The sequence below is a fragment of the Electrophorus electricus genome, chromosome 16, assembly GCF_041902795.1.
Source record: "Electrophorus electricus isolate QZ-2024a chromosome 16, ASM4190279v1, whole genome shotgun sequence".
Classification (NCBI taxonomy): domain Eukaryota; kingdom Metazoa; phylum Chordata; class Actinopteri; order Gymnotiformes; family Gymnotidae; genus Electrophorus; species Electrophorus electricus.
This window is the reverse complement of record NC_137512.1, coordinates 17,563,826-17,577,847: the sequence shown is the minus strand read 5'-3', so window position 1 is coordinate 17,577,847 and position 14,022 is coordinate 17,563,826. Positions and strand designations below refer to the sequence as shown.

The 14,022-nt window shown below is 41.8% G+C and overlaps 1 protein-coding gene across 5 annotated transcripts in view; it reads right to left on the bottom strand.

The window, feature by feature from the left end:
- Positions 1–14,022, bottom strand: part of dock4a (dedicator of cytokinesis 4a) — a 48,455-nt gene that overhangs the window by 27,548 nt on the left and 6,885 nt on the right. For 2 of the 5 annotated variants that reach the window (XM_081698991.1, XM_027024541.3), the window contains exons 2-14: positions 11,037–11,120; positions 10,298–10,338; positions 9,959–10,014; positions 9,287–9,383; positions 8,649–8,797; positions 8,175–8,259; positions 6,770–6,921; positions 5,423–5,504; positions 4,918–4,978; positions 4,045–4,177; positions 3,525–3,613; positions 1,536–1,661; positions 265–392 (exon numbers count right to left, since the gene is read on the bottom strand). In XM_081698991.1, coding sequence (XP_081555117.1) covers positions 265–392; positions 1,536–1,661; positions 3,525–3,613; positions 4,045–4,177; positions 4,918–4,978; positions 5,423–5,504; positions 6,770–6,921; positions 8,175–8,259; positions 8,649–8,797; positions 9,287–9,383; positions 9,959–10,014; positions 10,298–10,338; positions 11,037–11,120 — 1,283 coding nt within the window. Of the gene's footprint in view, positions 1–264; positions 393–1,535; positions 1,662–3,524; positions 3,614–4,044; positions 4,178–4,917; positions 4,979–5,422; positions 5,505–6,769; positions 6,922–8,174; positions 8,260–8,648; positions 8,798–9,286; positions 9,384–9,958; positions 10,015–10,297; positions 10,339–11,036; positions 11,121–14,022 lie in introns of those variants that run through there. The other 3 variants (XM_081698992.1, XM_027024542.3, XM_081698993.1) reach the window with 2 other exon arrangements.

Here is a 14,022-nt window from a genome sequence, read left to right as displayed (position 1 = left end):
GAGAGAGAAAGAGAGAGAGAGAGAGAGAGAGAGAGAGAGAGAGAGAGAGAGAGAGCGGGTGAGTGAGAGATATCAAGAAAGAAAAAGAGAGCGTTAGATAAGAGAGGAAGAAGAAATTGAAAACAAAAGCAACAAAAAGCAAGAAGCAGACAGAGAGATAACGATTCATGATTGACTACAAACACAGTTACAATACAATACAATTACAATACAATACAATTACAATACATATCTTCCTGTTGATGGTACCGGAACTGGTTCTACCTTCAGGACTTGGCCGTCTACTCCCAGCAGATAAACAGTGACCTCAACGTTTCTTGCCACACTCTTCCCTCCTTTCTCGAACTCCCCTCTCTCCAAGGTTATGTACAGGTCATTCCTGACTTCCCCTGCTCCAAGAACCAACAAGAGACTGATGCTTGACCCTTGTACTGTAACTTAGTGAAGCGAACAGCATGGTCTGAGAAGTATGCTTTATATTTTTTAGACATACTATACCTGAAAGATTAAAAATGATTCCGTTTCAATATCAAGTCACTTACATAATGTTGGCCATCATTTAAATGTAAACGTGAAGGCTGATTTTATAGTGTCTGTGGCTCATGTTAAAAAAACACAGTGCACATTTCTATTGGGCACAGTGTACAAAGACTGCTTAATATAAACGAAATGTGGACCCTTTCCCCTTCAGTGGAGCACTTCCTAAAATGTAACATTCATTGGACACCTCTGAACCCAATAAAGTGGCTCTGTCTTTAACACCATATCTGAGCTTGACCTTTAGCCCTAAAAGTCAGAGATCAGTTGAGATGATAAAAACAGTACAGAACACTAATTAGTCTGTCGACAAAAGCTGAGGCAAATCACCTGTGAACTACTGGATGGTGTGAAATCCAATAAGAACGTGTAAATTGCAAATGAATGTGTCATTAAATAGATGATACAACATGTTAAAATATACACCTCAATAGAGGACCCTCTTAGAAAAAGCATTTCTAGAAAACCTTAAGTACAAAGTGTGTTTTATCAATGCTGAATAAGAGCCTTATGAGAAGATCAATAAATGGCCTTTAATAAACAGATAAACCATCTGAGTGGAGGTTCCACAGAGATGTGCAAACTCCGCAAACTGCAGTATTCTGAGCAATCAATACTCCATTACATAAACACATCTTCTGCCTGCCTATTGGTGCAGAGAGATATGTTTCTGTTACATCACAGATTGAACATCACAGTGGCACAGTTTCATATCTACTTCCAACCACCCCTGTCACATTAAATTAATTTAATTGATGTAAAGGCATGATCTTAAAATGTCATAATGTAATTCATTTAAGTATCCTTATTATTTCATAATCCAGTTAAACCTCTTTTAAACTATTATCGATGATGCCATATATCACAGAAGGTATTTTAGCTAGAAAAATAAAACAATATATTTATATATTCATATTTATAAAAAATTATATATACAAAGAAATAAGAATGTGCCCATGGCAGGAAAGCCTTTAGATGACATAAAGCCTTTATCTCACCAGGCATGATGATGTCAGAGAAGCCAAGCCTCCTGGTAATAGAGACACTGTTGGTGAAGAGGCGCATATAATCCTTCTGGATCTGCTCCAGGTCTCCATGCAGGAGCTGCAGTGAGACAGCAAGCCCTGCAGAGCCCAAGCACAATGATCAACAGCTGTGACATCATCACCCAACGCACCTCCAGTCAGATACGTTCCCCACCAGTGCTGGGGTCTGGCAGCGTTAGAGGAAGCCATGTAGATAGTCCCTCAAAAAACATCCAGACCCACAAAGCTCCAAACCTGCGCACTTTCAGTTAATATTCACAGTGCTTATAACCCCAGCTCAATCTTGTGTTCTCCATTCTTAATGAACACAACTGCATTTGTAACGAAAACTGTCTGTTCTGACATCTCGGACTGATATATACCTCAAATCTCCAATTCTTTTGAGCTATGCTACACTGCTATAATACATTTTGTTTATTATAGAAGGAGAACAGAGAGACACTAAGTTCATGCGGATGGAAATTTCATCAAGCAATCAAGAGTGCCGTCATGCATTCCTTCATTTGGCAGGCTTTCATCTTCTCACCACTTCTCACACTTGCCTGGATACCGAGGAACCATTTAATCTGTCTCTTCCTCTTTCTCTCTCGCATGATCTTTCCCTCTGCGGTACAGATATAACCACCCATATCAATTTAATTGGTATTGTTAAAAGTGTGCTCGCAACATTTTGATAGGTTCATAGCCCACAGAAACATCTTGTGTTTTCTACTGAAACTCTGCCTCCAGCACAAAGCCTAAGTATGGCCATTTTTTATTTCATAACATTCAGAACAGGCTGCCCACAGACAAGCTCACCAACAAAACTCCATTCATATCTACAGTATTAGTCAAGCAACCAGTACAGCAAGCCAGACTTATGTAAGCAGCTTCTCTTCCACCCCAACAAAACACAATCATACACAATGCAGCAAACACACCCACAAGACACCCAATTCTGACACGCTGCAAAGCTCTAGATTTGTTGATATATTTTGTTAATTTCATTTGTTTGTTTGTTTGTTTTATGATAAATGGGTGGCACAGCACAATCTCAAAGTCTCACAAGACCATATAACTTTCGGCAAGCACGTATTACAAATGGCTTCTTAGGTTCAATGAAAAAGGTCGATAAACAGTGTTTTTAACTCTGTCAACATGAGAAGTGTTTACGTTAGCAAGATGGTGGCCAAAATGTCTCCCATTAGGGGCTTCGCAGAGGAGAAAGATAAGGCAGAGGACTCAATGTCTACCCCGTGCTCACAGGAACCGGTCAATAGGCCCTTCTAGCTGATATTGATAGCTAATGTACACATGACTAATAATTAGCGTTTAATGGACGACTGTTAGAAAAGCTCCATTTAACATAATTGAATTATGGCTGAATGAATTGCTCATTAATCTGCTGATGTTGGAATCAGAGGCAGAGAAAAGTGAAAGGATTACAGGCCTCCTCTGGCCCTGACTGTGTGGCCACTACATTTGTGCAATGTGAGTTCTTTCACTCTTTCACGTGTATTTATCCACTATCCTAACTGGAACAGTTTGTTTTGGCTTACATTAATATTACACTCATTCATATTGGGGGAAAAAAAAAAAGAATTTTGCAAACGTGAACACGTTAAACTAATTTTCTTAATCACTGAGGGAACACTGCCAAGCCAGTTTCCAAACATGCTTCTGAAATAAAGAACAAAGCAATGAATGAAGTGTTGATCAGGATCTTTGTTCAGCATCCAGGCCGTTCACTCCAGCTACACTGAAGTGGCAGAAAGACTCATATTCACCATCCAGCTTTGAGGTATAACAAGAAAGGGGAGAGGAAGTCTGCTCCATTTGCAAGACAGTTTGATATTTTTGTTTGGGCATATGCTGTCTTTTGTGCCATGCGCATTGCTAAAGGCCTAGGACTAGCTGAGACTTTCCGGAATCTTCAAGGTTCGAGCCGTAGGCGGGACCAACCTGTGCCGGAGCCAATCTGACTGTATCTGGAGCTGACTTTGCGGACGATATTATCATGGATTTGATACCACTCACTTTCGGTGTTGCAGCTGAAAAAAAAGATAAGACCATCAAACTCAGGGAAGTGCATATTTCGAACCCCATCTGATACCTTGTGATTAAAAAAATGTGCCACCCCAGGACATGAGGTCCAAAACTCAAAGGGCTGGATTCACAATCCAACATTACTTATAACCCTAGACCCTAAAGGACCCTATAGACCCAATAGTGAATCACTATTACGTTACAACTTATACCAAGACTAGGCTAAACCCACGCCCAAGAAACTGGCCCTGAAGCTGGATATACTACTGCCACTTATGTATGAGAGCCGTGTCGAACTGGGAGAAGTTCAGTGGAGAGATTTAGCCTACTCTTCACAAGGCAGATGGGTTGGAGGCACTGTGGTATGTAACATTAGGTTTATAAAATTGCTGTATAATCCAGAGGGGAGAGTAGCAGGAGTGAGGGAAGGTCTCACGAGTAAACTTTGAGCAGGTGGTCGTCCTTGCAGTCGGCCGTCAGCAGGTCAGACACACTGATCACAGTGCAGCCAAACGGACGTCTGTACTGAGTGTTGCACACACTCTTCTTCTCGCCAGCGACCATTCGTCCTGACAAACACACACCAGCGGAGTTTACCAATATCAAAAACACTGCCAACATACAACTGCGTAGCCTTCGTACAGCACCACAGATGCAGCAACGGAACAGCAGTTCTGTCACAAGGACCAACAAACAACACTGCGACAAGTTTGAGGCTGTAAGTAATGTTGAATGAGAGCTAACGGTCTATGACAAGTGGCATCGTGGCTGCAGTTTAGGAAGCGAAGGAGCTCCCTGTTGGCACAATCTGGCATTCACATGCTGGATTTATGACAGAACAGAGACAGCAAACAAAACACAAAACCTTTAAAGCTTCAGCACATTAACAGCCACACAAACACACCACCTCCACTCCAAAAGAGTCTATCATGACATTAACACATGCATATAGACATAGTGAACATAGCAGACACTACAGAGACAACATTGTTATTAAATAATGTAGGCCATGCATGTCATCACATAACTATTCATACACTGATACACAAAAAGACATCACTCTGGTCACACATTACTTGAAGTGGCTTATCATTTTGCCTACACAATATTACATAAGCAAACCTGCCATTATACACCTTGACAGTCATTGGATTGTTTAGCAAAATTGATGTACAAATTAAATGTTCTGTTGCATAACTGTCATAGCATATTATGAAAGGCGTTATGTCACTCTCATGACAAGTTTCAAAAGGCATTGTGATAGGTCACTTTAAGAAAAAGATCACCCATCAAATACAGTAGCTCTTACCTATTCTAAAAATATGAGCTACAACATATACATCTTTGCGGAGATCACTACTTCCCAAATCCTTAAAGAAAGACAAATGTTTTATTCAACAATGTTCAAACAGTAATCTTCCAAACATCTTAATTGTACTGAACTTCAGCTCTCTAAAAAATAATTACTGTTTTAAATTCTTGTCAGTTTGAAGATTACAACATTTAATGAATCTGACTGGGCTCATAAACAGTGCTGAATAGCCAACACAGAAATTGCTGTAGCATGACCATTGTGGTCAACCTGTTGATGCAAAGATCAAATCCCACAAAAAATGGTGAGACCTTGGCTGTCACACCTCCTCTCAAAAATGGATACTAGAAGAATACCAAATTGTGGCTAGGCAATATCATCCCATCAAGTACTTTTTGACAATGATAGAAGCATTTCAATGCCAAAACTGCCCCAGAGACTTAGCATCAAGAACATGCCCTCACTACAACCCTCCAAAAGCCCCAAACAAGTGGGTACTCACTACAAAGAGTGTACACTGCCTTTCTGTTCTCTCTGGTGACTTGGGAAGTCCTTGCTTATTGAGGCGTACAAAGAACCTCTCGCTGCACCAGAGAGACAGCCAGAAAAAAGAGAGAGAGGAAGAGAGACAAAACAGAGAAAGAGAGAGGGAAAGAGACAGACAGACAAGGACAGAACAATCAGTAAAATTCAGAAATTCAGCCTGAGTATACGTCAAGCTTGACACACACAGCAAAGACTCTGTGCGAGTGTGAGAACGGAGAATATATGTGTGTATGTATGTGTATTGGCCTCTGCATGTATTAACGTGTTCCCCTGTAACACTTGATGCTTATTAATTACACAGAGAGGCCTGGTGGTCTGCTGAGACCCAGCACAGCCCCACCACCACCCCACCCAACCCCCACCCAATTCCCTCACCCCCTGCTCTGACTGAACAGCTCTGAACCCTGGAGCATAACCCATCCTGAATAATTCACCACCATACATGATGAGGAGTGCCTGAACATTACATACACCCCCGCAGCCCAACATTAACAAAGACAGAGAGAGAAAATGTGTTTATGTGTGTTTGTGTGTGTGCGTGTGTGCATGCGTGTGTGTGTGTGTGTGTGTGTGTGTGTGTGTGTGTGCGTGTGTGCATGCGTGTGTGTGTGTGTGTGTGTGTGTGTGTGTGTGTGTGTGTGTGTGTGTGTGTGTGTGTGCACGAGCGCGCATGCACAAGTGAGAGAGTGACAGTGAAAGTAAAAGAGGGAGACTAAAAATCAATCAGCGAAACATTTCACAAATGCACGTAGGCCGTAGCCTCATCTTGCAGTGCTAGCACATCCCAGAGGCTGACGCATGTCAGCTGCTCGAGCTCAGTGAGGCAAGTGCATCTCCCACACTAGTGTCCAGCTGCGTGCAGTCCAAACAACTCACTGTGGTCCTGTCAGCAGTGCTATACACTGGTAGAAGGTGTAAACAGCCCTCAGACAAAAAGCAGGGCCAATCCATTCACCCTATTCATAATTCATAAAGTACTGGCCAGACAAAAGCATTTCTCCTGCCTTTAATGTTTAGCTGAGATACATAAAGGCTGGCCTTTGGACGAAGGCTGATGCATTCATCTTGAATGAAAAGTTCTTGGTTTTGGTTACACAAAAGCAAATAAATGCATTTTACCCTTCCAAAATACTTTAATTACTGTCTTGTTAGTGAACCTGTCAAATATTTTCATTGGGACGATTTTTAGTTATCCACTAAAAAAAATCTCAGTTGCTCTTCTCACTCTTGGTGTCTCTGCTCTCTTTCATTTACCCCCGGGTGTGATTGGTCAGATCAGCTTGCTGACTCAACAGAGCCCTACCTTATTGGTCGCATCTCCCTGCCATCGTAGATGAAGAAGAAGACATCAAGCTCCTCACCCAGGCTGCAGTTCAGCAGGCCGTTGAGCTGCAGGAACAGGTGATGCATGTTGGCCTGTGGGGGAAGATCCTGCCTCCGATGGCGCCGTTCCATCTGACCAGAACAGCCAGAAAAGTTATGACACATTTTCTGACAGCTACAACGCCACATTACTATTACTGTAGATGACTAAAGGCATCAAAGCACTGTATGAACAGTGTATGAAAAAGTGTGGCTGAACAAACACATGCACACACACGCTTAATCGCCTACACACACAAATGCATACATAAATTCACACAGCAAAGACTGAGAGAATATGTTTGTGTGTGCCACAAACTTGCACACACACACTCTCATACACACACACTCTCATACACTCTCATCAAATAAAGTGTTTGTGCATGTGTTTTATACATAACAAAAAATATCTAATTGGCTATTTAGCATAATAGCAATATACATAACATAGAATTCAGGTCATTATTTAAAAAAGGGTCACATAAAGAAGAATAATATGGTATTTGTAGCCTGAATATTCTGCTCACAGTCTTTCACAGACACAGCCTGTAGTTCCATGACTACTACTGTGATTCTCACTCTGTTCATTTCCACCAATGATTACTAGGTTAATGTGATGCATACAACCTCTGTCAACCTCGGAGTGCTGTGATAGTGATGATGGTAGGCTTACCCGTCTTGTCATACCCGTACCATGCTGTTAGAGACCTATTCAAATGAGCAACTAGCCCTTGGAGTCCCCACTGAAAAAAATAATTATTTTCTGCCTTTGCTGTCTGTACGGTGCTGCCTACTGGCTTGTGTTATCTCTCGTTACTCAGGCAGCATTATACAGCTTCGCAGTGAGTACATTGATGTACACTAATGAGCTTGTATGGGTCTAAATGGTGTTGCATGATCATATAGAATGGCTTCTGTACATGATTACTTGGACAGTATTAAGAATGAATGAGTATTACGAATGAAACTCGCTATTGGGAGTTTGCAAACAGCTACTTAATGCACAATTAACCATTCCTCTGTTCTCTGTAATTACTATTATTTTCCTATACAGGGATGGCTTGATACGTGTGTGTGTGTGTGTGTGTATCTGTATGTGTGTGTAGGTGTGTGTGTGTGTGTGTGTTTGCGTGTGTGTGTGTGTGTGTGTGTGTGTGTGTGTGTGTGTGTAAAAACAGAGAGGATGGAGCAGCAGGAGTATGAAAGAGATCCCTGGCGTCAGGCTGGGCTGCAGTTGCCATGGTAACAGAGCACAGTACTTGGGCAGCAGTGGAATGGTGACTCATGAGTAATGGGTGTGTATGCATGTGTGTGTGTGTGTGTGTGTGTGTGTGTGTAAAACCAACCAGCCGATAGAGCTCAGTGACGCTGATCTCGTCTGGGTCTACCATGCTAAAGTCCCGCCTGGGGACTAAGTCCAGTCCCAGCTGCCTGTATCAAAAAAAGCATAGACACATTTAGCAATCTAGTCTATACCATCAATCAGCACAAACCAAATATTTTAAGTTCCTAAATATTTTTAGCTGCCAGGAAAGCAGTCTAAAAATACATATTCAGCTGATAAAAAAATTCAAAGTTCAAAAATTTACATAATGCTTCATAAGCAAATTTTGTCTGCCTGTAGAAGAAAGCACACATGGCTCACAAATGAATTCAGAAATACAACAGCTCCTTCCCAAGGTCATCATTACCACCATCCCCCCGCTGCTTAGTGGAACAGCTGTCTCAAAACTCTAGCCCTTATCCTGGGGAAGACCACTAAGGTGGCGTCTAACGGGGCTTTTCCTGCGGCGTTCCTCACTGCTCCTGTCCACACTCACTCATTGCCCCAGTCGAGGCGCGCGATGACATGCTGCTTGATGTCGGTCATGCGGTCGTGGGTCAGGTGACCCAGCAGGACCTGCTGCCTTAGCTCCAGTATCTCAGTCATTACGTGCCAGAGTCTGTGGAACAGCTCCCCGTCATTTTTCTGTGAAGGACAGCGAGAGGTCACTCACACTCTGAGGTGCTCAGTCTGGTGAAGGATAATCCCTACACCGGGACTAATGAGACCAAACCAGTCGCTACTGACATTGTGCCTCAGTCCAAGATTTCCCATCAGCCCCAGACAGTAGAAACAGGAGAAATAAAAATCTAACACTAGCACATGAACCATTCTGAAAATTACACAAATCAAACAGTAAAACTCATTCCCTACAAATTTCTCTTTTATAAAACTGTGTATGTGTTTCAGGTTTCAGATAACACCAAGTGTTCATGTGTTATTTAAACATTCCCTGTAGGTCAATATTTTCTCATTTAGCTTTTCATCACGGTTAACTGTTTAAAAGTTTTTGTTTAAGCGTTTAAATGTGTAAATTCAAATATAACTCCCTATTTTGAAAAAGCTGCATAGACATCAACTCCTGCCAACACTGCAGCACAGCATTTCCATTTGACCAAACAAAGCCATTTTTACCACATAGAGCTGCTTCCACATGGTGCCCCACTCTCTCAATGTCACAGTCATCTCCGTGACGACGGACTCCTCCATGGGGATGACTGTTTCAAACTGCCTGTGGGCGAGACACAGACACACAAACACATAGCTGTAACCACCTCAGTAGAGTAAACTATGACTTCTCATATCTATGAGAAAAGACCCTTAATCATAGGAACATCAGGCAGGGCTAGGCTAACTACATCAGATAACTAAGTCATTCCAATTAAATGACGTAGCCATTTACACAAGCATTATTAACAGATCTATCCACTAGGATCAAAATGCACAAGCTCAAACTCAGTGCACCTTTAATAACATCTAACTGTCCTTACCTAAGCAAGATGTGAAAAAGAGACAGTAAATGATGGAATTAGTTTTTGTTTATAGATGTTTTATAGATAAATGTTTGTAAACCATTACCATAACTAGATATATCTTAAAATGTGCTTGTAAATGATCATGAACTGCATCAAATAGTGTGGGAGGTAGTACTGATGCAGCTCTGTCTGATGCAACCGGATCTGAGCTGGATCAAGAAACAGGACTTTTAGCTGGAGCTGCACATCTTCCAGGACTTCAGTAAGCATTATGCAGCCCCATAAATGCACAGGATGTTTTCAGTGCCCCGGAATGAGAATCAACTCTTACCCCTTGTTCTTAACGTGTGCATGTTTCAAGTGGACGTAAGTGCATGGAAATATTCCCTGGAACAGAAATTACAAGACACATCAGAACCTATGACGATTCATGATATACCATAGACTAAGCATGCCAACAAAAGTAAGAATTATTCATCAACAGTATCTTAACTCCAGGCAGATTAATAAAATGAAAAGGGAATTGTTCTTTGGTTAATTTTTAAAACCTTCTTTTGATGTTTATCATCACTTGCTTGTATAATGAATTCTTTCCAGGTTTGCATGCAGAACCAATACTGTGAGCAATATTTAGCATTCTGACTAATTTTTCTGCACAAATGCAGCTTACCTTGACATTTGGATTCTTGATAATGAACCCCCTGTACCACCCTAAAAGGACAAATGGTGACATTTTAGAAAATCCACTCCTCAGTGTCGAGAGGAGTACAGAAATCCCCACAACTTACATGACACAGAAACCCCTTTATCATTTACTTTAACATTCATGGCAAGAGATGATCGCTGAATGAGGAGGGCACAAGATCAGCAAAATGGAGAGCGAATAATTCATCATGCAGCTCTTTCTGTATTTCTAGGGTGGCCCAAAGATCCTTCGCAAAATAAAGAACACTCGTTTGCATAAGATGTTAAAAGCAGCCATTGAAAAGAAGGCTGTGGGCTATCATATGACTCATGCAATACACACAACATGAGCTGAAAAAGCATTGAACTAAACATTAGCTCCAATCTGTTTAACCATCATACAAAAATTAATCAATTAAATAAATATTAGTTGTAGCCAAGTGGTTGATCTGAGCTGTATACCCTTGAAGCCTCTACTTTACAGATTACAAGCTTTAACATTTCAGTGTTCCAGTAAGGAACTGTGACAGACATCACAGTTTCGTAATGCAACAAAAGATGGGTTTAAATAAAAACGTATATGTTACATGTTATATATATGAAAAACATATATGTTACATGTGTTAGATGTGTACAATACCGTCTTTATTAAACTCAGAGCTAGTGAAAAGGCAGCTGTTGGGAACTTTTTCAGCAGTTCCTGTCCGTAGATTTTTCCTAATTACCTTCACATTTCTCCAGTATCTGCACTGTGTCTCCGATCTCCAGAGGCAGCCCATGCTGAACCGTTCCACGAAAGTTTGCCAGCACTGAAATGGCAAAGGGAATCATTAATCATGCAGCATTCATGGCAGAGCCTGTGTGTGTGTGTGTGTGTGTGTGTGTGTGTGTGTGTGTGTCACACTCTGCCAAACCTTTGTCTGGTGGCAATTATTGGTGTCCATGACTCTGAGCTCCCACAAACATAATTGAAACCACTCAAAATAGGCTAAGGTAGGAATCACAAATTATATAAGACAGCACACATTCCCAGCAAGATTACTGTACCAAAAGCAAATTTAGTCTGAACAAATCTGATCAGAAATCAGTTTGCATGGTACATAAATGCACTCCATGTAGATCTAATCAGTCCACATGGCACTTAAAAGCACACTTCCTGTGGTTGGGTCTTTATTTCTTGCTTAAATTCGAGAGTTTTGGAGACAGTTGAGTATCTCCCCTTCCTAGTCAGCTCTCTACAACTGAGTTACATAACACACAAATATTCTGCAAAGTGCAGGACACCGAAGAGAAACTGTACTAAGTTGCATGTTCAGAAAACAAAAAGACTTAAAATTGACATCATTACTCCAATGCACTGCCTCATGTATTACAGTATACTCTCATCATCTGCATACCATGAAGGGTATTAAACATAGTCATGACAACCCATGAATATGCAAAACCCTCAAAATGTTGCAAAGTCAGACTTGTGACACAACCCACCAGCGAATAGGAAGACTTTTAAATAGCAATGTCAGCTTTTGTGGAAATAAAAAATACTTTGCTATGCTTGCTACCTGTCAGCGGTTTTCTCTAATACATACAGAAAAGCAAAGGAACACATTTGTGGCACTAAATGTACAGCAAGCCAACCAGAGCTATTTCAGCTGTGCTGAACAGGCATGCTTCCATATATTACCTCAGTCAAATAATAGATGACATAATATAAAATAAAATTTAATTGAAAATAGTGTGTCATGCCTTCAGTTGTATCTGTGTAAATACAACAGGTCAAAGGATGGGAAATATGCATCATAATTCAGATGGTCATTCTTCAGAGTTTAATTTGAACGTCTCTGATAATCAAGGAAACACCATCAATAAATATCAGACCAGTACTTCAACAGCCATCTCACATATGAATAACAGCATGCTCCATTACACCTGAGTTTGTAATCCATGTTCCTTGGCTATCACCAGGACCACTTAAAACAGGTTCAGCTGAATGAGGTATTCACTGTCTTACAGTTCAGTGCCTTACAGTTCAGTGGATTGCACTGTGGCCACATACTGCTGCCTGCCAAAGGGGCTGGATGGCCTGCAGCCTGTCTCACGCAACTCAGCCAGGGGCAGGGAGCTTCCCAGGCCTTCCCCATTCTCCTTAACCCTCCCCAACACACTCCCAACCTCCCCAACACACTCCCAACCTCTCCCCTGCAGCTCCAGGACTGGAACCATGCTGGTCTTTCCCATAGCTGACAGCATCCTCAAACAAAAGAGCCTCTCAGAAAGGTTATGGTGACATTAATTAGGCAGCCAAAGTGCTGGACTTTCAAATGTTATGCAATGCTGGGCCCAGCATGCTGAGAATAATAATGAGAAGCTATTGCAAACAGAACAATGCAATTACTGGAGTTTTATTTGTGCTGAAATAAGGCGACAGCATAATATAACTTTGCAGACTGAAGGCTACTGAATCAGTGAAAATAACCCATCTGCTCAGTGTTTGAGGACAGTTTCTCTGCTGCTGTGTGCCTGCGTGTACATGCTGTTCAGGCCGAGTGCGTGTATGGCAAGCGGCTGTAATATTTACCATTTGGCATGGAGGAAAAAAAGCCAGATTGTGAAGAGTGTGAGCAGGCGTTGCATCACCTCTGTTGCTAGGCTCCCTCATTTCTCTCTGCTGCACTGACAGACACACCACGCTGCACTCTGACGGAACTCCAGAGAGTCATATGCAGCTTTCACAACTAACAAAGAACAAGATTAAGACAAAGAGCTCCTGCATATAGTAGGGAAGATGCTCCACTTCACAAAAAAGAAAAAAAAATTTAAATAAAATGCTTTCCATGTCTCTGCACATCATGAAGTGTCTGAAACAGACATGCATTTGCTGAGGGTCCAATATATAAAATAATTATTTTGTGTTATCCTAAACATCAACAACTGCATTAAGAACACAGAACACTTCACAGGCCTTTCCAACATTGAAGCTAAGATCTTTCTGTTTCCCATCAAAAGAGTAAGAAGAGGAGACTGGAATTAATGTTACATTAAGTCTCCCTCCATGCCTAAGAACGTCATGTGCTGCAGGCTGTATGAAAACAGCTCGCATCTCGATACGTGTCAACAGAGCCCAAATCAGCCTCCGTCAGCGTAACCGTAACCGTGTTGGCATAAACCTGTTTATTATTTGTGTGGGCAACCTTGGCGAAGATCGTAGTCTAAAGCAAGCCTGCTGGCGTGTAGGTTGTTACCTATGCATTACGTAAAACAGCAGCCGCTTTCCCGCAACACTCCCACGTGCCATGAACAGAATACACAGCATCCCCGCGCTGCGCGGTCCTCAATAGCGCACTGGCTGCAAGATAAACGACATCAAACGTGAGCGCTTCCCATCTAACGTTCCCTTCTACCTACAGAACCAGCTCGCTGAGCACGTTTACATTCCTGAGGAAGCGTTAAAAACGGGCGCACGTGGTTTAAAGGAATTCGTTAAGGTAAATACGAGGGCACAAGACAGACAAAGCGCTCTGCGGGTTTTTTTTTTAATCCATCAACCGTTTGACATTCGATGAAGCGAAGCAAAATTCTGGCTAAACTATTCATAGCGATGAAAAAGCATTTGTGCGAGGAAGGGCTGGTGAAGGGGCTACGTATCCCATTGCACTAATCTGGGTCATCCGCTCTGTAAAACGTCCAAGAGCGCAAGTTTGATGAATGCGGACA